The sequence below is a fragment of the Hydra vulgaris genome, chromosome 07 (genome assembly GCF_038396675.1).
Source record: "Hydra vulgaris chromosome 07, alternate assembly HydraT2T_AEP".
Lineage (NCBI taxonomy): Eukaryota > Metazoa > Cnidaria > Hydrozoa > Anthoathecata > Hydridae > Hydra > Hydra vulgaris.
The window spans coordinates 7,377,440-7,404,048 of record NC_088926.1 but is presented as its reverse complement, the minus strand read 5'-3'; the positions used below and the strand labels follow the sequence as shown (position 1 = coordinate 7,404,048).

The 26,609-nt window shown below is 26.9% G+C and overlaps 1 protein-coding gene across 1 annotated transcript in view; it reads left to right on the top strand.

Moving 5' to 3' along the window:
- Window positions 1–26,609, top strand: part of LOC101240538 (uncharacterized) — a 62,553-nt gene that overhangs the window by 14,334 nt on the left and 21,610 nt on the right. Inside the window, exons 3-12 of the mRNA XM_065800933.1 lie at window positions 2,977–3,242; window positions 4,340–4,420; window positions 4,503–4,610; window positions 6,781–6,925; window positions 10,935–11,957; window positions 18,592–18,863; window positions 20,389–20,469; window positions 20,588–20,689; window positions 21,753–21,891; window positions 25,424–25,547. Coding sequence (XP_065657005.1) covers window positions 2,977–3,242; window positions 4,340–4,420; window positions 4,503–4,610; window positions 6,781–6,925; window positions 10,935–11,957; window positions 18,592–18,863; window positions 20,389–20,469; window positions 20,588–20,689; window positions 21,753–21,891; window positions 25,424–25,547 — 2,341 coding nt within the window. The remainder of the gene's footprint in view (window positions 1–2,976; window positions 3,243–4,339; window positions 4,421–4,502; window positions 4,611–6,780; window positions 6,926–10,934; window positions 11,958–18,591; window positions 18,864–20,388; window positions 20,470–20,587; window positions 20,690–21,752; window positions 21,892–25,423; window positions 25,548–26,609) is intronic.

Below are 26,609 nucleotides of genomic sequence, written 5' to 3'. Positions count from 1 at the left end.
TGTGGTAGTCCTTAGGTGCTACTGTGGGAGATCTGGAAGCAGTTGCAAGCCTTTATTATTAATGCATTCAGCAAAATTATGACATTTAATAAAAAACAAGAGGAGGTATTATTGTGGAGGAAAGCAACATGGTTTACTTTGTGTGGTATTTTTGTCTCTATTGCAGCATGAAGGCAATTGAATTGAGCAAGATAGATATCAGTGTTGATATTAAGTTGTTGCTTGCTGTTTTTGTCTGAAATTTGTCACCTTTGAGTCTCATCTTTGTCATTTTATCGATTACAAATCCTGTTAAAAATGATTTCATAATTGGTATTTCCACTTCTGTTCCACCAAACATTCTGCATTACTTTTTTTAAGTTTACATTTCGTATTATTTCTTTAGATTAAACTCCTAAAGAAATAAAGACTTTTTACTATTTTGATTTCTAAAGAGAATACTTTTCTAAACTTTTTGAGACAACAAACAATAGTTTAATGGTTGGCCATTTCTAGTTAACCATTTGCACCAACACAATACTTTCAAGTCAGTTCAAGTCTCCAGCTTTATAAAATATACGTGGTTCACCAAAATTTTCACCAAAAATTTACAAAATTGGTTAGTTAGTCCCTGTATAAATCAATTGATTTTCTGAATCAAGTGTAGTGAATAAAAAAACATTTTTTAGATAGATTAGATAGTCTAGAATTTTATAGTAAAATGTTTTATATTACAATATCACAATCCATATGGTCGAATGACTGAATTTCTATGATGCCATTTCCTTATTTATATAAAACATGGAAAAGTTAAAGCAATTTTTTACAACTAAATATCTTGCATCCTTATTTTTCAATTAAGCCACTACTAAGTTTACATTTGACTCACAAAACTTAAAGGTTTCAAAACTTTGTCATTTTTTGAGAAAAACAAAGGATATTTTTGCTTAAATGTGTCCATTTAAGCAAAATAGAACATAATACATCATTTTGTTGTATTTTGTATCATATTTTTAATAAAATGAATATTTTTTCCTTTTTTAATAATTTTTTTCTTTTTTTAATAGTTTTTTTAAAATAAAGTGAACTTTTTTGCAATCTTTAAAGATATAAAGTATCATATAAATTTAATGTGCCTAAAGGCTATATTTTTAGCTACAGTAGAGTTAAAAACTATAGTTTACGGCTAAGAAAATGTGTCTGTGGTAAAAAATGGCTCTTCACTTGTATGTGTGGTATTAAAGCTGACCAAATTAAGGTTACATTATGTCAAAATACATTAATTTAATTGCGGGAAGTAATTAGACCACAAAAATGCAAATTAAAAGACTAGAATGTTTTTAAAATCATTCTGAATGTTTTTATTTTTATTTTTCAACTGTAAAGCAGAGTGTTGCTACATTGACTATCTTATAGTCTGACTCACAATGGAGTGCTGCTACATTGACTGACAAATAGCCTGACCTGCAACTGAGTGCTGCTACATTGACTGACAAATAGCCTGACTCGCAACGGAGTGCTGCTACATCTACTGAGGGTTTGTTTGTTTACTGAGATAATTGGTTCTCCTGTCATAATTTTACAAATGAGTTATTAAAGTTCTTTGGAATAATATAAGTTCAAACATTCTACTGATAAAGTAAAATCTCTGCTATCTAGAACTAAAATCTAAAATAAAATCTCTTAGAACTAAAACAAATGCTACTATGTTAACTACCCACGCAAGCTATTTTCTATTATCTCAAAACTTTATTTTGTGTGGCTTGTTTTTAAGCATAGTTGCAACTATGGACCAGGATTAAAATATATTGGGCATGTCATAACAAGTTCAGGTTTGGCATAGAACTAGCAGCTTAATCACTTAAATTTCAAGTTGAAGTCAACGCAGCTTTTGTAAGTTTAATAAAATGTTCCTGTAATTGCAAGAAGAAAAAAATTCAAAAGTTCATTTATTTTTAAATAAATAAAGTTAAGTGTTTCATAACTTAAATAAAGATTATATCAGAGTAACTAATCAGATCATTAAAAAAAAAAAAAAAGACTTATTTTTTGTTTATTACAGATGCAAAAAATTAGATAATTTGTTTGTCATAGGATGTTATTAGACCAATATTTACATTGGTCACAAAGCAGAATAGTTAAAATTTGGAAAATAAATAAGAAAAACCTTTAAAACAGTTTATAAGTCAACTCTATGCAATTGAGTTACTTCTTCATTACCTTTTAGTTCATTTAAATGAACCTGCATCTTTTCCTTGATAATATTCTAGTTGGAAGTTGGAAGTAGTTGGAAAGCTAATGTCAAACTTTTACAAAATTGTTGAAAATTTGTTGCTCATCATTGTACTAATTGATGTAGATCTACCTGACATATATTAGATTAAGCAGGTAAAAAGTATCTTTATGATATTTATAAAGCTATTGCTATTGAATTTTGCTCCACAGACTTCGCTTTTGTTAATTTGGTAGATCATTAACAGTAGTGTCTATGTTTCACCAAATACTTTCTAGAGATTGATTGCTAAGTGTATGCAACTGTTTAGTTTTTAATTAAAGTTTATTTGTTGTGGTGGTGCCAATTATGTTTGGCCAATCATTCATAATTCTCACTATTTGTCTGATGATGCAACAGTAGTGATTGATCTATTAATTTAGCTCATTTCTTTTTTTAAACAACCTAAAAATAATTAATTATAAAATAAAAAGTTATAGTGCTGATTAAAAAATTGCAGTGTTATAAAATTGTATTATGAAATCGTATTAACATCGTATTATGAAAAGTTTTAGTATTACAAAGTTCATGTCAAGATTTCAAGTATTAACTTAAGGTATTTGTGTAATCTTGATATCATGATATAAATTGAATGATATTAAATTATTTTTAAGCCATATTATAAAACTATAACTTTGTAATACTATTAATCTAATAATTTTGTAACACTTTGTGTAATTGTTTTGTTTTCAAAAGCTTTGCAACAAATAAGTTTTTTTGTATAGGTTCATATGACAAGTATGAAGCAGGTGATTTGAGTGGAAAGTATGGCACATTACTTGGAAAAAACAACTTTTCTTTGCAAATTGTGGATGTCAGTTTACAGTTGTATGGCTTTAATACCATAGTTGGACGATCAGTGGTATTGCATAGGACAGATGGTTCGCGTTTTATATGTGCTAATATTGAACCTGGTGGATCAAAAATGCTATCTTTACTAGTTAATTATACAGCTAATTCTAAATCTGTCCTTGATGGACAAGTTTTACTGGTAAATTTATTTTTTCTTTACTAAATTTTTCAGATTTTTTAGATCAGCATTTTTAGTGATTTTTTTCAAGAATCACTAAAATTGCTGCTTCAATTAAAATCAATTAAAATTTCTTTCATATAAAATGCAGAAGTTTTTTGTCTCTATTTTGTCTATTATGTTTAAAACAATGTAATTAGTCATCTCCCATTTGTTTGCAGTTACATGTCAGAGAATGATAGCTGTAATTTTTTTCTTTTAAGATTAATTTAATTTTATAATGAAATCATGCACAGAACAAAAAAAGTTTATATTTTATCTAGTTAATAAGCCTAAATCTTATTATAATATTTACCATTAATGTTTAATAATAATTTAATATTTGTTGTTTTGTAATGTGTAACTAGTTATACAGATATTCATAAAATGATATATGGCTGCAATATTCTATAATGTTAATTGAACTAGCAGTTTTTTGAACTTACATCACACATCGTTTTCAAAAGTTAAATTTTTTTAAATTAAATTATGAAAATTATTTTTTTGTTGTTTCTATGGGAATAAATTGTTTATAAGTAATATTTAATTGTTTAAATCTAAGATAAATATCAAACACATCAGTATTGCATCCTTGTTTTTGTGCATGCACAAATTAGTAATGTATCTTAAATTGCTGATTACTGGAATTCTTAACTGTAGCTAGTTCTTTTAAAATCTTTAGTTATTTTATGAGTTGATTGAACATTAACTCAAGAAAGCTTTGCGGAACTTTACAATATGCTTAAATTTATATTGTGCGAATGTAGAAACATATTCACCGTCATAACATTTATAGTCAATAATAATGTGCCCAAGAATGTTAAAGCTATTTTTTTCTTCTATATTTGTTTCCCAAGGTCAAACTACAATACTGCCAAGAAGGCTACTTGTTTTTTTAAGTTATTGTTTCAACCCTTCTTCAACACTTTCCAAGTTGAGTGCATCAGGAACACATGCTCTAGTGGTTATTATTATTGCTCTAAAGATGTATCTCTGTTTTGATTATTTGTCTGTGGATAAATCTATATTATCTTTATTTCTATAAATCTATATTTATTATTATAATTTTAATTTTTCAGCTACAATACTTACAAGCAAATAATGTTTTAACTCCAACTTTGATGATTGTTAATGTTAATTATAGAAATGACCCAAAAATAGTAAGTGTTTAATATTTGTACATAAATTTTTTGTATATGTTTTATATTAGTTTTCATGTATGTTATATATAATTTTTTATAGACTTTAAATCATAATTTTCATGTCCATGAGCTGGCAATTGGTGATGATACTAGTGTTTGCAGTAGTGTATTAGGTCACTATAATCCTGCTAAAGTAAATATTACCCAGGTATTTCTTGAATGCATTTTTTTATATATACTCATAAATAAATAAATATATATATATATATATATATATATATATATATATATATATATATATATATATATATATATATATATATATATATATATACATATACATATATATTATATATATATGTATATATATATATGTATACATATATATATATATATATATATATACATATATATATATACATATATATACATATATATACATATATATACATATATATAAATATATATATATCTATATATATATATATATATATATATATATATATATATATATATATATATATATATATATATATATATATATATATATATATATATATATATATATATATATATATATATATATATATATATATATATATATATATATATATATATATATATATATATATATATATATATATATATATATATATATATATATATATATATATATATATATATATATATATATATATATATATATAAGTACCCAGGCACAATCCCATACCATTTGACTAGTATGGGCAACCTAACTAATACTTCCAAATAAAAATTCCATAAGTTATAAATTTCAAATATTAATAAAGTCCAACATTAAATAAAAGAAAATAAACATGTAAAAGAAATTGTTACTTTTCTTAGCCGCGCATTACATTTTATAACTATAATTATAGTAAAAACTTTACCAACGTCGCTAAATTATATTTTTTGTAAAACTTTGTAAGTTGATTTACATGAATTTAAGGAATAATTTTTATATCGTTAAAAACTAAATTGCATCATTGCCATATTTTACACCGCATTAAGATCTTTTAAAAAAGAAACAAAAATTACTCATATAGTTATAAAAATTTTATTTCTTTATTATCTTTCTTTCTTGAAAATATTTTATCCAGAACATAATAATCTTTGGATTTTTTTGTTGTTCCTCATTTGATGTTTCTTAAATAACACAGATTCCCAAAACATCAGAAAAAACAGTATTTGAACTCACTGATCTGCATCCCATATCAAATCTTGATACAATATCCAAAGTTCTTGAAAAGCCTGCTTTATCTTGGTTTAATCCACATGTCACTTTAACTATAAACTTCAATCCTTTTCAATGTGGTTTTAGGGCTAATCACTCAACAGAAACAGAACTCCTAAAAATGTACAATGGTATCCTGTTTTATATATATATATATATATATATATATATATATATATATATATATATATATGTTTATTTTTGGTAATAAGTTCGCTCTCTTTTAGCCAGATATTTGATAAAGTTGTTGTGCTGGTAACTTAAGTTAAAAATGGAATTGCTCATATATATATAGAGAGAGGCCTCAGTGGGAGTAAATAAGCACGAGAGCGGAGAAAAGCTCTTCTAAAACGAACATGGCGACCCATGCGAGCTGCTCCACTAAACTGCATTTTACAAGAGCTTTTGGCTTTTGCACAAGCTATTTGTTTATTTATATAAAAATTGCTTATTAAATACAAAATTTGGTTTTATACTTGTTATAGACATATGTTTGTAACGTTAATGTAACAATAATATACACATAACAAGTGTCATTTATTGCGCTGTGAAAAAATTCTTTCTTGTTTTCTTCCTTTTCTCGTAAAATTTTTTTTTTTGCAAAAACCATGCTTGTTTATTATCCAATGAATTAAATTTTTTTGACTTTGCGTTTTTCATTTTAGTTACAATGATAATTAAACTTTTGAGAGAAAAAAAAAACACTTTGTGAAAGTTGTAAATTGCTTCAGTAAATCATTTTAGGGGAGTGTGTGCAAGAGCTAAAGTTCTCGCTTTCTGCCGAGGCCTATATATATATATATATGTATATATATAAATATATATATATATATATATATATATGTATATATATAAATATATATATATATATATATATATGTATATATATAAATATATATATATATATATATATATATATATATATATATATATATATATATATATATATATATATATATATACATTAAACATCTAAAATGTTGGATTTTAAGAATTGTTTAATGAATAATGTTTATACTTCTATTTGTTTATTATAGAGTATATTCTTATTAATTCATTGTTTAATACTAATTTTATTTATATTAATAAATATTATTATTATTGATTCTTCATTATTGTATTTAAGCCTGCTTATGCAAAACAATGCAGTAAAGAAAATCCTTATCGATGCGAGCTAGGAGACACCAGTAGTAAAGTTGGTACTTATGACATTGGTAGTGGTAAAGCATTTTATGCTGATGTTGATGCTCCTCTTTTTGGGCCATATTCAAGTGAGATAATAATATTAAAGTATTAAAGTCAAGATTTAATGATTACAACTATTAAACAGCATGCAAAACAAAAAATCATAACTTAACAGTCTTTTTTTTTTTACTCTAAATTAAAAAAAAAAGTTTTTTTATTTTTTTGATATTCTGAATTTAAAAATCATTACTAAGTTGAAACAGTCGGACTTTGAATTTTTTTGTTAGCTAAGTTAGTTGCTAATTAAAAAAAAATTAACAAAAATTAAACTCAAGAAAATATTAGGTTTTTAGTGTGTGGCAATATAAACTTTACTTAATAATTTATACTTGATAATGAGGGTTATTTGTACTCCTTTGAAATAATAATAATAATAATAATAACTATTTATTGCTGAAATTTAACAAAGTAACAATTAAAATGATTTAAATGTTCATAATGTTAAACAAGAGCGTGTAACACGCTCTATATCAGCCGGTGACTTTATATTCGCTTTCAATATAATTGTCTAATCTTTTTTTAAATCTTTTCACTGATGTAGATAGCACTATAGACGGAGGAAGATGATTCCATACAGTGGCTATTCTATTAAGAATAAAATTCTCTCTTATTGGACAACATTGCTTTATTAGTTCTTTTTTGAATCGAATGAGATTTCTTCAATATGCAGATTGTTCCATTAACTCATCAGGTTTTACTATTATTTTTGACGTAGATATACACCATTTAACTTGTATGAAACTGTGAACAATTTTGAAGCACTCTATTAAGTCTCCTCTTAACCTTCGAGTTTCTAGTGTAGTAATATTGAACCTTTTTAATCGTGATTCATAACTTAGATGTTAGAGGCTTCTTGTTCGAGTTGCTCTTCACAAATTATACTTTCCATTAATTAACTTATGACTGATGTGAACGATATTGGCCTGTAATTACTTGCAATAAGTCGACTTCCACTTTTGTGTAGTGGAGTAACATTTACCTGGCTCCATTGCCTTGGTGATGAACTTAAATTGAAACTTTTCATGAAAATTATTTTTAGTGGAATACAAAATCATGTTGCACAGTTTTTTAGAACGTATGGGCTTACGTTATCAATTCCAATCGATTTGTAAATATTTAAATTTTCTAGTTTCTGTAATAATGTGGTTTCACAAAAAAGGTCTGCATTATTGTTTGCTTGAGTTTAATTAAAAATTTATTTTATTATTCTTGTAATTCTACAAAAAAATTTTTGTTTAATCACAAAAGAATATTAGTTAAATTGAATATTCTATATCGGACCACTGACCACTGTTTTATGAAATTTTAAAGACTACTGTTTTATGAAATGCTATTATGAAAATTTCTAATTTTGAAAATAAAAGTAATAAAATGATAAAAATATTAAATAACATTAATAAAACATTTTTAAATAAAAAATGCTTATAGATAAAACAACTAAAAAAAAACAAAAAAACAATTATAAATTACTAATGTTGCTTAAAACATGGTTTTGTCAATAATAGTTCACTAAAAATACACAAAAAGATTATTCTACTAATGCTTATGTTTTTGCCATCTTATAACAATATAAAAATACTATCTATTCATAATAGACTGTTCTTCCATACATATCAGTAATTGTATTTTGTAGATCTAAAGTCATTTCTATAGATTTGGTTACTACTACTACTATTATCAATTTCAATTTTTTACAAGCTGGTGCATATTTAAAATCCTGGGATGAAAACTTACCATTACTGTTTGTTACTTATGCAAGGAAATGTTTGACTTTTGGTTAAGTGTGAAATTTTTTTTTCTGAATGTGACCTGCTTTTTACTTAATTCAAAAATTTTAAAAGATGAATAAATTTTTATGATTTGAAAAGATAAAGGCTATTACTTAGCTGGTGATAAAAATTTTGTTGAATGATATCATATTAAGAGGTTTTTGTCTGTGATTCCACATCTGGTTGTACTTTTTGAATTTTGCACATTAAAACTTTGTGTGCAAACTAGAATTTTTCTAATTGTTGTTGCAATAAAAGAAGTTTTTGTGATATCTATATATTATATTGCATAAAAAATTTATTTAGTTACCAATATATTTTATTACATAAAAAAGTTTTAATGCTTAAAATACTTTTATTGAATAAAAAGATAATGGTGTAATTAAGTATGATGATGTAATTAAGTATTAACATTTATTTTAAACAATTTTGCTTAAACAAAAAATAGTTCCAAGATATAATAATAAAATTTTTATGGTTGCACCTGATGCTTTTTATTTGAGAAAATAAAATTGGGAACATGTCAAATGCATTACTGTCTTTACGGATTGCAACAAGTTCTCCTGTTGTAACTATTAGAAGAGCTTGTTAGGCAACTGTGTAGCAATTTTGTGTGTAGCAATTTTTTATTGTTAAACATTTTTAATATGCATTTTATCGACATCTTTAACTGCTGGAACTTTTGCCAATTTATTTTTCAAAGTTAAAGTAAGTCAATGTGCAGCACACCAACCAAAATGTTATCCATAGTATTTCTGTCTAATGTAATGCATTTAATGTAATACTTGTGCTAATTTCATTATATACAATTGTACTAAAACCAACTAGATTAATTTTATAATTTTTGATATCTATTGATTTAAGAGGCTGGCTGCTTTCATTAAAAATTCTTTAAGATGTTCGATATTTGAAATCAGAAACAGAAAAAAAAAAAAAACAATTAATGTGTACCTCAGACTTGCTTATTGGAGTTGGTATAAAGCTATTATATTAATTAGAAGATGACTGATGTTTTTGTAGTTGATATTAATAATAATATTAACCACAAAAATATTAGTCATTATCTATCAATCAAAATACTAAAGTATTTAATTGTTTTATGTTTATTTCTAAGATTATTTGACAATCTCAAACCATTGTAGTCAATAAAAGTTGTTAACTTTTTTGAATATACGCTAAGAATATACGCTAAAAATATGCACTAAGAATATACACTAAGAATATACACTAAGAGTATACACTAAGAATATACGTTAGGAATATAGGCTAAGAATATATATTAAGAATATACGTTAAGATTATATGCTAAGAGGCAGCTCTTTTTTAACTATAAAGTATGGTACCTCGATTTTCATATTAACCTCAAATTTTTTGTAAAATAATAACAAATTAAGTACTTCAATTAAATATGAATAAAGGTCATGGATTTCACTACCAATGAAGTGAATTTAATGCTAGTTTAGTAAAACAAATAAAAAAACAAACAAAAAAGATATAGCTGCATAATATTCTTTAACAAAGCAAGCATATTGTAAACAATAAAAATGTTTTTAACTCTATTTCAAATCTGGAATAATGGTTTGAAATTTCAGTTTACCTGTTTTCAAAAAACATCTTGACTATTTCCCAGCCAGCACCAACTCGTCTTTTTAGAATCAAAAATGTTAACACCTTTTAGACCTCTTAATTCAGATAACCATAAGACATCAAATCTTTGAGGCAACAAATATCTCAGGCATCAAAAGATGACTACTATTAGATAGTCTTATATTTATCTAAATTTAGACATCTAAAAGGTGTCAACATTTTTAGAATGTTTGTGCCAGCTGGCACATAAAACCTTGTTTTCCAAAACTCTGATTATTTTTTTATAACAGTTTGATTGATTTCAATTTGATTGTTGAACACTGAATTTAATTTAGAATAAAAAATTAAATTGTAATAGTACAATTCCAACATTGAGTTTGATCCCCACCACGTCCCTGGTAGAACCGCGCTCATCTTGTTTCTCCACGCACTGGCCTTGTTCGTGTTTGGAGTTATAGAGTTGAGAGAGGCTTGTAACCACAACTAAAGTAGTCTCTTCGACTGTAGAGGCCTTCATGGCCTTGGGGAGGTGAATTGAAATTAAAAAAAAAAATTTGATTAAATGTTATTGTACCATAGTATAATTATATCAAATGATGGTTCTTTATATATAAGTGTACTTATTTATGTTTATTTATTTCAGTCTTTAGTTCATGTAAGGTTTTTTCTTTAAATTTAGTCAAGGGTCGTTCAATAACTTTTCATCATGCCAACAAAACTGCACCTCGACTTGCTTGCGCAAATTTGGTTGACACAAATCCACGAAAATTTGTAGTTTATCTCAATCAAAACAGCATTCGTGGCAAGGTTTTGTTTGAACAAAATGGAGCCAATGATAAAGTTTTACAATATTTTGAATTTGAAAGTTCTTTGATAACTGAAAAACTTTCATATGCATTTGGCACAAGTCCTAGTGAAGAAGGAACTTGTACTTTAGCTAATGTTGATAACACTACAAGCATCACTGGTTTATCACCTACTTCTATTTCTCTAATTGACAGTTTTACACTCTTCGGTAATAATAGTATATATGGAAAAACTTTAGTTTTATCAACATCAAATGGTCAACCTTTAGCTTGTGGAACTGTTTTATCTGAAGATGATTTATACTCATTTGTCTATATTTCTAACAACGTTTCTGGAACAGTTCACTTTTTACAAGCTCAAGATGTCACTTTAGTTTTTGCTTCAATTATCAACTCTGGAGGTATGCCACAAGAATTTGATTGGTATATTTCAAAAAACCAATTTTCAAATTGCTCTAATTTACTTGAAAGAAATGAAAATCTGACAAAAACATTTGGATATTTAAATAGCGGAAAAATTTTCACTCAAATCCACACAAATCTCAGTTTGAATGGTGGAAACACTATTAACAACAGAGGGTTAGTTATCTTAGACAAATCTAATAACATTTTAGGTTGTGGTAAAATTCAAAATAATGGACCCTTAAAAACTTCTGCTCTTTTCAATTCTGCAACGCATCAAGGTGTTAATGGTAGTTTTTCATTTACACAAAATTCACCGTTTCACCCCACAAATGTTGTTATTTCTTTAACTGGGCTTGCAAAGAAGGCAAAAGGTTATCATGTTCAGATGTTCCCAATATCTGATTTATCTGACCAATGTTCTTCACAAAGTGTTGGTCTTCACTTTAATCCGAACAAAGTTAATGCTACAACTAGTCCTACTCCTGGTCAAGGTTTTACTTTTTGTAATTTTTTTTTTTTAGTTTATATTTATTTTAAATTTGCTTTTTTATACTTGTTAATAATAGCAAAATAAATGGAAATAAATGTAATAAATATATATATATATACATATATATATATATATATATATATATATATATATATATATATATATATATATATATATATATATATATATATATATATATATATATATATATATATGTATATGTATATATATATATATATATATATATATATATATATATATATATACACATGTATGTATATATATATGTTTTTTAAAACTAATTCATTTCAACAAGGCTGCAAGCAACCACTATATAGTCTTGCTCCAGAGCTGTTGTCTATGCTTTTAAAGTTATTTAACAAGTGCTTATTAGAGTTTTGTTTTCCACCCTGCTGGAAAGTGGCATCTGTTTTAAAAAATTTTCAAAAGTTCTTGAGAGCAATCTGACTCATTAACTATTGTCCAATTAGTCTTCTTACTATCACAAGATTTTTGAGTCTTAACAAACACATTATCTCTTATCTTGAATCTAATAACTTACTTTCTGATCATCAATAAGAATTTTAATCTTCTTGTTCTACTACTGATTTGTTAATGGTAATAACCTACAGGTTTTATCATGCATTAGATAGATATGGAGAGGTTAAGGCTCGAGAGATCTAAAGTTATTGCTCTTGACATTTCTAAAGTCTATGATAAAGTTTAGCATGTTGAACTTCTTTTGCATGCTCTCTGCATTTCTAAAGCTTTTGTGAAAGTTTGGCATGCTGGTCTTCTTTTGGCATGCTTGTCTTGATTAGAAGCTAACACTCTCTAATTGTTTGGGGCATTTGAGCTTGAGAAAATGATCTCATTTCTGCTACATCATGGGGTTCCCAATGGCTGGTGAACTTTAACTTAGATAAAACTCAATTTTTTTCAGGTAATCATTATCGCAATAATCTAAATCAGCCTATATTTTTGAATGGTAATGCACTCAATGAGTCATCTACCCTTCGTCTTCTAGCATTAATTTTTACCTCCATTATTTCTTAGAAGCCGTATATCAAATCTATTGCAAAATTAGCATTTCTTACTCTGGATTCTATTCTTTATCTCTATAAATCTCTAATCCGTCTTTGTATGGAATACTGTTGCCATATCTGGAGCGGATCTATAAATGATGCTCTTTCTCTTTTAGAAAAGGTGGGAAAAGGCATTGTAAACATAGTTGGACCTGATCTTGCTTTATAAACTTCATCTTTTTTTTTCAATAACAATAACTCTAATAGTGGTTGCTTGCAGCCTTTTTGGAAATAAATATGCTTAAAAAAAATTAGTATTAAAGAGCAAGTAAATTGTTAAAATAAATCTTGAAAAAATGTAGACAATCAACACGACATTGTCAAGAAAACATGAAGATTATAGAGAGTTGCGAAGCATTAAAGTGGCAGGAAAAAACTAGATGAATAAAAGTTTTTAGAACATAAAAAAAAAACTTAAAAGACTTAAGGGGTAAACAGATTCTATCTGTTGACCAGCCCTGCACCCCTTCTTCATCTATTAAATTGGCGCAGATGTATTTATAATATTGTTTCCACTTAAGGATGTTAAACGCTGAGTCTTCTTGACTCAATGCATGAGTTTTGCTTGTGTCTCTGTTTTTATGACTAGGCAACTAATTCTATTATCTCCTAATGAGGGTACAGCTCTAAAACTCAGTTTTATGGTTCCGAGGCCAGCTGTTAGTCAGGTTTTCCAACCTCTGTGGTAGCTCTCAGAGAGACTGATTCCATCAACAGCTGTAAAATATCAGAGTACTAACAGTGCCATGTTGCGCATGGATGGTATCCCTCTTTGTTCTTTTGGTCTGCAATGTTGAGGCCACATTTGGAGTCCTTTGTTACAGCTTAGGGTTTGTTAATAATAATGAGACAATTGCTTGGACTATTAAATAGTGTACTGAGTACTATTTGTGCTTTGAGTCAAGTCCTTTAACAAATTTAAAAATGACTATAGTACTAAAAACACAAAAAACCATCGTCATCACCAAGTTCTATAAACCTATAATTCACTAATATTCGTGGTCCTTGAAGTAATTTTTCTTCTGTTGAGTCTTATCTCTTGCAAAGTTCACCAGACCTACTTGCTCTTTGTAAGACTAATTTGAGTTTGGCTATCTCATCTTGTGATCTTAGTTTTGAAAGTTAATTTGTAAATTTTTTTAATTTGCAAAGACTCCAATAGTCACATGCTTAGTCTGGGCTAAGCATGTGACTATTGGAGTCTGTGGATTCAAACCTAGTTTCCCAACAAATGGGCGAATTCTCAGTAAGAATTCACCCATTTGTTGGAAAACTAGGTTTGAATCCACAGACTATTCTTTTATGTCCTTTCATTTAGCACCACTTTACTTTATTGTCTTTATCTTTGTTCTATATTGCTCTCCTTCATCTCAAGAAGAATCATTTACTTTCTCCACTCAACTTATGTCTTGTTTCTGATCCTAGTCAGTGCTCAGTTTCTCCATATTTACCCTTAGGTGCTTCTGATCATGGTTTGATCTCTCTAAAACTATTATCTCATTCTTCTTCATCATTAGAATCGCCCTATCATCGTACCTCTTACAACTACCTTAAAGCTGACTGGGACTTTTTCTGTGATTTTCTTTGTGATGGCTTTTTGGTAGAAATCTTCCTGCTGATAAATGTGCTTCATATACAACTTTTTGGATTCAGGTTGGCATGGAATCTTTTATTTCCTATTGACAATTCCAACTCAAGCCTCACTCTTCTCCATGGTTTTCCTCGCATTGTGCTGCTGGAATTTCCAACAAAACAATTCTTCAGAAAACAGACGTCTGTTTATTATTGCTAGAAACCATTGTAAAAGGTTTTGTTTAACTCTAAAGCCCGCTATTCTCAGGCCATGAAAACTTGTATTTTATCTCAAAAATTAGGCTCTTGTGACTTCTAAAGATTCTTTAACAGTATAAATAATAAGGGCAAATTTGTTATTTCACTTCATTTGTATTTTTCAGATTCACCTCACCTAAAGACAAAGCTGAATTGTTTGCTAAGAACTTTTCATCAATATCATCTCTTGATTCCACTAGTTCGTTCTATCTAATATAGCCGACAAACAGGTTGATCCATTGCTTGACATTTGTATTACTCCAGCTTCTGTATCTAAAGTGATTCCCAGCTTAGACTCTTCTACGGCTTGTGGTCCAGACAGCACCTGTTATAGTTTTGCAGTAGTATTCTCTGGACCTGTTGTCTATACTTTTAAAACTATTTATCAAGTGCTTATCAGAGTCTTGTTTTCCTGCTAGAAAGTAGCATCTGTTATCCCTATTTTAAAAAATTCTGGAGAATGTTCTGAGTTGTTTAATTACTATCCCATTAGTCTTCTTCCTATCATAAGCAAGGTTTTTGAGACTTTAATAAACAAACACCTAATCTTTTATTTTGAATCTAATAACTTACTTTCTGATCATTAATACAGATTTCGATTCTCGTTCTATAGCTGATTTCCTAACAATAATAACCGGTAGGTTTTATTGTGCATCAGATAGAGGTGGAGAGGTTAAGGCTATCGCTCTTGACATTTCTAAAGCTTTCCATAAAGTTTGGCATGCTGGTCTTCAGCTTTTTTCTTACAGTGTATTAGGTAACATCTTTAAAACAATTGAATCCTTCCTTTCCAATCATAGTATAAAAGTTGTCCTCAATGAACAGCACTCTTTTTTATATCCTGTAACTTCTGAGGTTCCTCAAGGTTCTATCCCTGGCGCTAAACTCTTTAATTTACATTAACGATCTTCCGGATATTCTCACATCTAAGGTGGCATTGTTTTCTGATGATACTACCATTTATTCTTGTCTTGATAAGAAGCCAACACTCTCTGATTGCTTTGAGGGAACATTTGAGCTTGAAAAGAATCTCATTTCTGCAACAGCATGGGGCTCTCAGTAGCTGGTGAACTTTAATTCAGATCTTCCTTTATTTTTGAATGGTAATGTACTTGATAAGTCATCTACCCTTTATCTTCTTGGACTAACTCTTACTTACGATCTTTCTAAGAAACCGTATTTCAAATCAATTACAAAATTAGCATCTGCTAAGGTTGCATCTCTTTATCGTGCTCGACACTTACTCTGGATTCTATTCTTCATCTCTGTAAGTCTCAAATCCGTCCTTGTATGGAATACTGTTGCCATATCTGGGGCGGATCTTTTAATGATGCCCTTTCTTTTTTAGACAAAGTGCAAAGTCATTGTAAACATAGTTGGACCTGCTCTTGCAGCCAACCTCTAACCATTATCACATTGTCGTAATGTTGCTTCTCTTTCTCCTTTCTACAAATACTATAATGGGTGCTGCACTAAAAAGCTAGCGTCTCTTGTGCCGCCTACTAAAATTCATTCTTGTATTACTCGTCATTCAATTGAGTCTCATCCTTTTACTGTGACTGTTCTTAAGTGCTCCAAAAACTCTTATTTGTCTAGTTTTTTTCTCGAACATCATTGCTTTCCTAATTTATATAATTTGCAATCTTTTAAGTTGTCTGTCAATTGTTATCTTGCTCTATAAACCTCATCTTTTATCTTCCAGTAACTTCTAACTTTAATAGTGGTTGCTTGCAGCCCTTTTGGAAGCATCGATGTTGAATATATATATATGTTTGGGTTATTGATAGTTGTTTGCAATTATTAACTTAGTTTTGCTAGGTTTAAAATTCACAAGCCACTGCAAGTCCTGAGCTGTTTTAAGAGAGAGATCAGATTCAAGATAGACTACCTGTTTTAACTGATCAAAAGATAAGACTTTTTGTCAAGACATGACTATAAAGCTGAGTCATCCGCAAATAGAGCTATGTAAGATTGTCAGGAAGATCATTAATAAATGAAAAAAAAAAAAAAAGTATAGAACTATTAGGTGCCCTTACTAGGTACTTGAAACGAAGAAGAGACTTGGTTTTCAACTTTAATACCATGGTTAGAAAAAAATGGTTTAACAATTTCAAAACCAGATACAGCATATGAAGCAACTTTATGGAGAAAATTAAGCTAAACTTTATCAAAAGATTTTGATAAAGTTTGGCTTTAGACACAGAAATTAATCAAATTTTTCTTTAGAGTAGCTAGTAAGATTGTAAGGAAGATCATTAATATATCAAAAAAGAAAAAAAAGACATCATAGCCTGAATTTTGTTTTTAGTCACCTTTTTGATGTTGCTATCCATTTTTGCTTAAAATTTTTATCATCTTTTGCTGATTTGTTACTTTTCAACAAGATTCCTTTTACAATTGTCCAGTAACTCTCAAAAAGGTGTTGTTCAGAACAGTTTAGAGGATTCCCATCTTTTACGACAATATCAATGCCATTTTGGTTGTACTACTCCATTGTCTATTTAAAGTAGTGGGTCGTTGCCAAATCTGGCCAAAAACTGCCTTGCTCTTTTTGTTAATAAATTGCAAAATACATTTCTGAAGACATTTGGTGATATATGAATTGGTAGACTTTTGAGTGTTAAATGGAGCACTCTTAAGGCCACAAGAGCAAATTGCTTGCCACATGAAGATCTTCGGAGCAAACTTTTCAGTCTAAATATACTTAAATTTATTGCTGACGTAGACAACTTTTTAATAATAATAATATTGATGACGAGGCAACTGTTAGAAATCCTTTTTGCATTATGTTTTGTCATCCTCAATAATGCATATATTTTCTCAGGTAAAAAGTTTGATAAGCTTCCTTACAAGGGGAATTAATTCACCATCAATTGATCGTTTCAGAGTTTTTTTCTTGGTGTAAGCCTTCAAATTCTTGCTCTTGTGTGCTTTTCTGACAAGCAAACAAATGCATTCGAACTTTTTTGGCAAAATCTTTTTGGGATTGGCATGGATTTCTTCTAATTGATTAGATCGTCAAGTTCACTTTGTTTTTGTCAACAAAATCTTTTATCTTTTCACCACCTCTTTTTCTTTCGATAGTTTGAGTCTTCTTGTAACACCAATTTTGCAATTTTTGAATGTAAGTAGGTAAGGTTTTGAAGGAAAATTTCCAAATTCTTTTTCTGATTATTCAATTGTTTACTCATTTTGGACTGATAAGCTGGTAATAGTAAAACATCAATTAAATATATATAGAACATCATTATAAAAAAAATTTGTTAAGTATTTCTCGAGTTATTGCTAAGTATACCCAGCTGGAAAGTACTGAGCCCAGCTAATAACATTAAATAGTTTTTTTTTTTTTTTAATAATAGACCTTGCACTATGTCTTTTGTTTCAATACCAAAATTTGCTACTTCTTTATAGCCTCCTAGATTCAGGCAGACATGGAAGCTTTCCTTCCTTCTTCTTGGTTTAAAGTCAAGCCTCAGATCAAAAACAAGATTTTCTCTTTCTTCTGCAACTGCAATTTTAAATTGTAATTTGAAATCTCATTTAATTTAATTTCTTTAAATCACATAGTTTAATTTCTCTCATCCTTTCCATAAAAATAATCGCTGCAAAAATGTATTTTTTAACTTGAAAAGGAAATAATAAATTTATTCATAAAATATTAATGTTAAAAGAATAATTAATTAAATGTTTTATCAAACCTAAGTCATGATTTTTATTTAGGAACATATGATCAATATCAGGCTGGAGATTTAAGTGGAAAATATGGCTTTCTCACTGATAAAACTGACTTAGATCTCCAAATAATTGATAACAGTTTGCAGTTGTATGGTTTAAACACAATCATTGGTCGGTCAATCGTTATACACTCGAACAATATTATGTCTTCACCGTTTGTTTGTGCTGATATTAAACCTATAGATGGTGTAGCTTTATCATTGGTTGCAAATTTTACTGATAATCCAAATTCTAAATTAAATGGAATAATTACTGTGGTATGAATAAAAATGTTTTGCACAAGTTTCTTAAAATTATTTTAGTATGCATTATTCTCCTTGTAAATAAACACATTGGTTTGCCTTTCTAAGGTGAAGATTATAAAGTTGCGATTGTTTAACCTCATTCTTTATTCAATTTCAAATTACCAATTTTACTTTGATTTTTTTGCTTTTTTTATTTAAATATCAACAAGACCATTAAAAACAAACTAAAAATATTTTAAGAAATGAGTTACCCATCTGCAAACCTCATCAAGTCAAAAAAGTAGTTTAGACTTATTTTAATTTCCACATTTTATATACAAAAATCATCCATTCAAATATAAATTCTGTTTTAAAATACTTAATCCTAAAAATAGATTTAAAAAAAATAATAATAATAAGATTAATTTTTCTTTGCATCCATTTTAATTATTTACCACATGGTTAAAATTAGCTGAAAGCTCACACTGTTGTATAGGTAATGAAGATGATAGAGACAAATAGCTGATCAAGATATATAGCTGATGGAGGAAAAGCAACTTACTAAGACTACTGCAAAGAAACAATAATATAAATTTATTTCTATATTATAAGTATTATATCTTTAAGTAAAACCATGCCATTTAGAAACTCAAATAGCTCTAAAACTATTTATTTTAAACAAATTTTTTAGTATTAATTATATATAATTAAGTTATTTAGATGGAAATGCCAAATAACACTGTACACAATTTGACAAATTTTTTTTAATTTATAAGCCACTGACTTTTTATTTATTTTTAAACCACCTTCAAAGCACTATTTTTACCACAAACATAAAGCAACGTTTAAATGTTTCAAAGTAAAAAACATTAACCTCCATCTTTCCATACTTGTTTTATAATCCTGGAAAAAAAAAAATGTCAATAGATAAATTTATATTAAAGTTAATGGTCAGAAAACACAATCTAAAAAAATAGTGCTTAAAAAGTAAGCAACAAATTTTTAAAAGTGTTAATTAAAATTAAATAATTAAAAAATTAAAATTAATTAAATTTTGGAAAGATAAGGAATAGGATTCAAAAATAAGGATAGAAAATTTGTGAAGTATTTAAGTGGTGTAAAGACAGAGTTTTAATGTCATCTTAAAAAGTATTTTATCTTAAAAATAGGCAAAAGTAAGTTGTGTTTTCTTACAGCAAAACAATCTGAGCCCATGTGGTTTATAACTTTCCTCTAATCTTTAATGATGCATTTCAATTTATGCACATTGGGTATCAGCATGTTGTGAATTAGCCATTTCAGATCAAAAAGGTAGATGTAGTAAAAGTTGAAAAGAGTGCATTACAGATGAGATGTAGAACCTTTCATTAAGGGAATAATATGCTCAAGATTGTTTTATTGATCAAGTGTGTTTTTAAATTCATGACTTATATCAAAAAGGGCAAATCAAACAATAGTATGGTTAAGTATTGGTATTATTATTTTTTTTAATTAGCATTATCATAATTAATAATAACATTAATAGTTTTGCTTAAATAGACAATAAATTTGTGCTTAGAGGCAGTTTAATCAATCCAATGGAGTCTTAACACCTACAGTCATTGTGTTAGATCTTGCATATCAAAATAGCTCTGTAAAGGTTTGAGCTTTAAAATTTATATAATTTATATGTAATTGTTATATTTAATTTTTTAACAGTATATCAAATCTATAAGTGCATTTTTATAAAATATTAAAATTGATATTTAAAATTTAAGACTATTGATCATAACTTTCATGTTCTTGAGTCGCTCGTGGGTTACGATCAAGGAAATTGCAATAGCAGTTATTATAATCCTGCAGGACTCAGTCTTAAACAAGTAAAATTGTTTTGTAAATGCATTTTTTTTTAACAATACTATAATTATTTCTTTATAATTTTTATTTAATAGTAAATATATTACTTTTATTTAATTGTACTTTTGTTAACCCAAAAAAATTTTGCCGAGATTATTCTTAGCTGCCATTTTTTTTTGTCAAAAATGAAAAGGTTTTTTCAACCAGCAATTATTTACAATAAAAGTTGAAGTATCATGATGAAGAGTTATTTATAGTTTAACAAAAAGTTGAAGTATCATGATGAAGAGTTATTTATAGTTTAACAAAAAGTTGAAGTATCATGATGAAGAGTTATTTATAGTTTAACAAAAAGTTGAAGTATCATGATGAAGAGTTATTTATAGTTTAACAAAAAGTTGAAGTATCATGATGAAGAGTTATTTATAGTTTAACAAAAAGTTGAAGTATCATGATGAAGAGTTATTTATAGTTTAACAAAAAGTTGAAGTATCATGATGAAGAGTTATTTATAGTTTAACAAAAAGTTGAAGTATCATGATGAAGAATTTATAGTTTGTTATTTTTATGGTTGGTATTGCTATCCTTTTTTACTGACTCCTTCAATCTTTAGGGTGCTTTTAATTCTAAAATACATATTTATAGTTAATCATTATTAATATTAGAAAATAATGAAATGAAAAAGGGGTTCTATCCATTTTAACTGACTTCCACTTTACATCTCAGATTGACTTTTTCCGCTGACCATTTATTGAAACCATTGACAAACATTGCAAAGTTATTATCTGCTAAGATAATAACTTTTTTTTTTATTGTCTTTTTTTATTGTACTTGCTATATTTTTACTCTTGATTACTCTCTGTAAATCTCTTAGTGATGCTTGTTTGGAATACTGTTGTTACAATTTCTCTTTTAGACATGTTCCAAAAACACATTGTAAATATAGTCAGACCTACGGAAAAATTTGGCAGCAAATTATCTCACTTTTTGATTTTTTTTTTTTTTGGTGCAAAAAACTAAAAACAAAAATGTTTTTACATAATTTTTTCTAAACAATTAAAGAAATATCTTGAATGCATTTTTCAGCCAGATTACAATTTATCTTGTAAAGCTTCCCCATACGGATGTCAAATTGGGGATACCAGTATGAAAGTTGGAACTTATAATGTTGGTAGTAAAGCATTTTACTCTGATGTCAATATGCCTTTGTTCGGAGCAACATCAAGTAGGAGGTTTTTTTGTTTTTTTTTGTAATTTTGAAAGTTATTATTATTATTATTTTGTATATATATATATATATATATATATATATATATATATATATATATATATATATATATATATATATATATATGTATATATATATATATATATATATATATATATATATATATATATATATACACACAAAATAATAATAATAATAATTTTCAAAGTTATTATTATTATTATTTGTATATATATATATATATATATATATATATATATATATATATATATATATATATATATATATATATATATATATATATATGAATATATATATATATATATATATATATATATATATATATATATATATATATATATATATATATATATATATATATATATATATATATATATATACAACTGTCGAAATTTGGCTATGCCAACTTAACTGCTAACCTAAAAGTGTTTTAGGTCAGGTAAAAATTGCCAACCTTGTTACTATGTTTTATGGTTATGGTTTTTGTATCAAATACGAGTCTTGGTAAGTCTATTCCACATCGAAGATTTCTATACTTATTCTCTACTTCAATATATTTTAGTAAGCGGTGGAAAAATAATTATACATATTATAGAAAAACTATACGTATGTTGTTAGTCCTTGTGTGAACAGCTTTTTATCAGCAGTTCGGATATTAGTTCCTGTCTTTTTTTTTTTTTTTTTGTAATTCACCTCCCCAAGGCCGAGAAGGCCACTACAGATGAGGAGGCTACTTGTGGTTATAACCCTCTCTCAACTCTATAACTCCGAAACACGAACAAGGCCGCTGCGCGGAGAAATAAGTTGAGCGCGGTACTACCAGGGACGTGGTGGGAATCGAACTCGGAACCTCTCGCTTATGAAGCGAGCCCTCTACCACTACACCACTACCGCATAAACAATATTTCTGTCTAAACAATATTTAGAATGCATTCTTGAAATGTGTTAATTAATTACAATTGATATAAAAAGCTTAAAAAACATGTTGAACTAGACCTAAAAATATGTGAAACAATGAACTTACCATGACTTGTATAATACAGTTATACAGATCGTGTTAAGTCTATGCTAAGTCTATTCCACACCATTTCTATACTTATACTTTATATAGTCATTTTATTATAATAATTTTTAGTAAGTAGTAGAAAATGAAAATTGATTGATGTTCAATACTTTATAACCTCTTATTGTAAATTTGTAAACTTCTATTAAAAAAACTGGTATGGGCTTATTAATTTTTTTTCTTTAATAAATTTCTATTACGTTTTTGTTGAATTTTTTCAGACCGTCCACAGTTTATTATGATCCTCGCCCCAATAATTTTAAATAAAATAAAATTTTGAATGTAAAATCTTTTTTCCTGTAAGAAAGAAAATTATCTTTTTAGTGTGTGTTAAATGGGTAGACTTAGGTAATTAACTAATTACCTAAGCACATTAATGTTATTAATGCAATGTGCTTAGGTAATTAACTATTTACCTCAGCACATTAATAACATTAATGTGCTTAGGTAGCTAGTTAATTATCTAAGCACATTAATAACATTAATTTATGGTACTTTTTTCTTTTGTTTGTTATAGTTCTTTATAGTTATAGTTTGTTATTGTTATACATATATATATACCCCGTGGTGCACTTCAGAAGTGCAGCGAGCTAACCACTTTACCCACTAAGGCATACTGTACTATGTTGTTTTAGCACTATTAAATAAACAAAAGATGGTATAACTTTATGAAATGGCAAATAAATGCTGTAAATCAAAATTAAGTAGATATTGCCGCAATGCAGTTTTCAAGCAAAAGTAAAGCTGTAAAAATTAATGCAATTTTTAACATTACTTAATTTGAAGTTTACATAAGTTAGATATTTGCATACATTTTATATTAGAATTTTCTTATAAAAAAAGTGCTGCGACTCTTTCTCGCCATTAACTGAGGTGTAATGTCTGTTGTGAGTTCGGTGTCACCTACGAATGAACAAATAATAAGTTGAGCAATATATAATATGGTTATTATGATTGTTGTTATTAATTACTTGAATAATTATATATTAGTATATATATATTATATAAAAATTATATGTATATATATATATATATTATGTATATTATAAAAAACTATATACTGGTATATATATATATACCAGTCAGGTAGGCGTGCGATCGCATATCTTTATATGACCACGCAAATAATATATTGTTTTGACAATTTAACGACAACTTTTTACATATCAAAAACACACTGAATAAAAAAGATTTTTAGTTATGTGTTAAAAATGAATAACAGAAACTTCTATCTTTACAAATGTTTTTATATAAGGGAATTGCTTTTAAATAAAATAACAAACAACTGATAATGATTTTTGTTTAAAGTACCTTTATTATTTTTCTTATTAAAGCCATATAAATTATTTTAGTATGCTTTTTTTTATAATAATATTTTTTTAGAAATAAATTAATTTTGATTTTATAAACAACTTTTTTAGACGATGATAATCTTTTTAATGAAATTTATTTAAGAAATAATAAATTTAATTCACTTAAAAAGATAAAAAGTTTTGTTGAAAAAAAATGAATTAATGAATATTAATTTTTTATCTTTAAAAAAATTTTTTTATCAATTTTATATACAACTAGATTAAAGAAATGATTGTCTTTTTAAACAATTTTTTATTATAATTAAAGTTAAATTATCTTTTTTTTTAAATGCGTAAGTATTTACTATCCTGTATTTGTATGGAAACTATTTTTAAAAAAAGTAAAAAGAACAGCTCTAACTTGAATTAAATGTGCACATTTTTTAAACAATCCTTCAAACAATCAAAGTTACTTTATTTATAAAAGTTTCCCATAATATTAGAAAAAACACTTGCAAATATGAAAGATTTGGCGTTTTTTGTTTCAAACATAATTAAAAACTTGATTTAAATAATCTTGGTTTTTTTGTTTTTTAGGTTTTATTTTTGTTGTTTATAAGTTGTTTTTTTTTGTTTTAGTTAATTTCTTTATATTTTCTCTTGTGTTTAGTCTAAATAAATTTTTTCAGTGCATTTTTTAAATCTTTAAATTGTCAAAACATGTTAATAGCTAAGGTTAAATTGCCAAAACAAAGCACAGTGTTTCATTAACAGTAACTTTTCAGAAGTTATATTAATGAAAAACACACACATATATTATATTTTATATATAAATAAATATTATATTATCTGCTAACTAATGAGCACTTTTAAGAAACTAGATGATTGGATATAAAAGAATCCAATATAATTTTGATCAAAATTAAATAGTTGCTCAGATTGAATTATTTAAAAGTCTTTGGTATTACAATTTGTTTGAATGTCATTTAAAGCATTTTTTGATACTTATTTTGAAAAATTTTGTTTTTCATATGCTATTTTTTATATTAGTTGCAAATGCTTGTTTTTGTAAATAAGTAAGTCAGACAATTTTAGTAATCATATATTTATATAAATAGTAGTCTCATTTATTATGTATTTTATTTTATTGTAGTATTAAACCATTCAATTTCATTGGATTTTCAAAACAGAACACAGGGATTGGCTTGTGCTGATTTAATTCCAACTGGAGACAGAGTTGCTAATATCTCTCTTCGATTAAAGTTGTCAATCAATGAGTGGGTATTTTCAAAATAGTTGTTTGTAAAATCTTAATGACAATTGACTAATAGAACTAAGTTGCTAATGAGAGTTTAACATAAAAAATTATTAAAAAAAGATAAAATAATTCAAATTAAAAGCTGTTAAACTGTTTGATTTACTTAATTAAATCATTTATGGTAATTTAATTGTTTGCTACTGTAAATTTAGGTTGGCACTGTGCTAATATATTCTGCTCACTTTAATTTTAAAGTGACACTTTTAGACAATGAATAAAAAGAAAAGGACTAAAAAAAGAAGTTTTTTTAGTCCTTTTCTTTATTTGGTATTCATATCCGCATGTGTGTATGCAGGCATTGGCAGGATTAAATGAGTGCACAAACTATGAGCAGTACGTCTAAATTGCCAGCCTAGATGGTCTTGTGCTGACTTTTTAGAGAAATTAAAACTATTATGTTAGAATGATATTTTTCCACTGAACTTTTATTTTGTTCCTTCTTCATTTTTTTGTTTATATTAATATTTTTATATAAATTATCTTATATATTAATACTATTTATTGTTTATATTAATATTTTTATATAAATTATAAATTTTATATCATTGTATAATAAATAAATAATAATATAAAAATATTATAATATAATTATTTTAATAAAACTATATAAAAATACTTTACAATATACTGTTGTTTATAAAAACTACATTTTTGAAAAAATCTTTTTTTGATTAGGTAGTATGATTTTTTAGCTCTAGAAATATCATAGATTTTTTGCTCACACCTAAAATAATTTCAAGGAAATATCATTTTTCTTAAAATGGTACTAATGGCGATATAAGCCTCATATGCGTCTAATACCACCACCCACACTTTTTTTTATATTTCATTATTCATAATGCAGGTTACGTTAAAGAAACGAATAAAAAATGAATCATTTTCATAAAATCATATTATTTGTTTAAATTTTTATTACAAATCTAATCGTTTAGTCACTTTTGCTACTTGATGTACACCCTACTTTGCACAAAGTGCATAGGCTAGTTTTTTATGATGCTTCTTGTGTCACAGTGCTCATGGA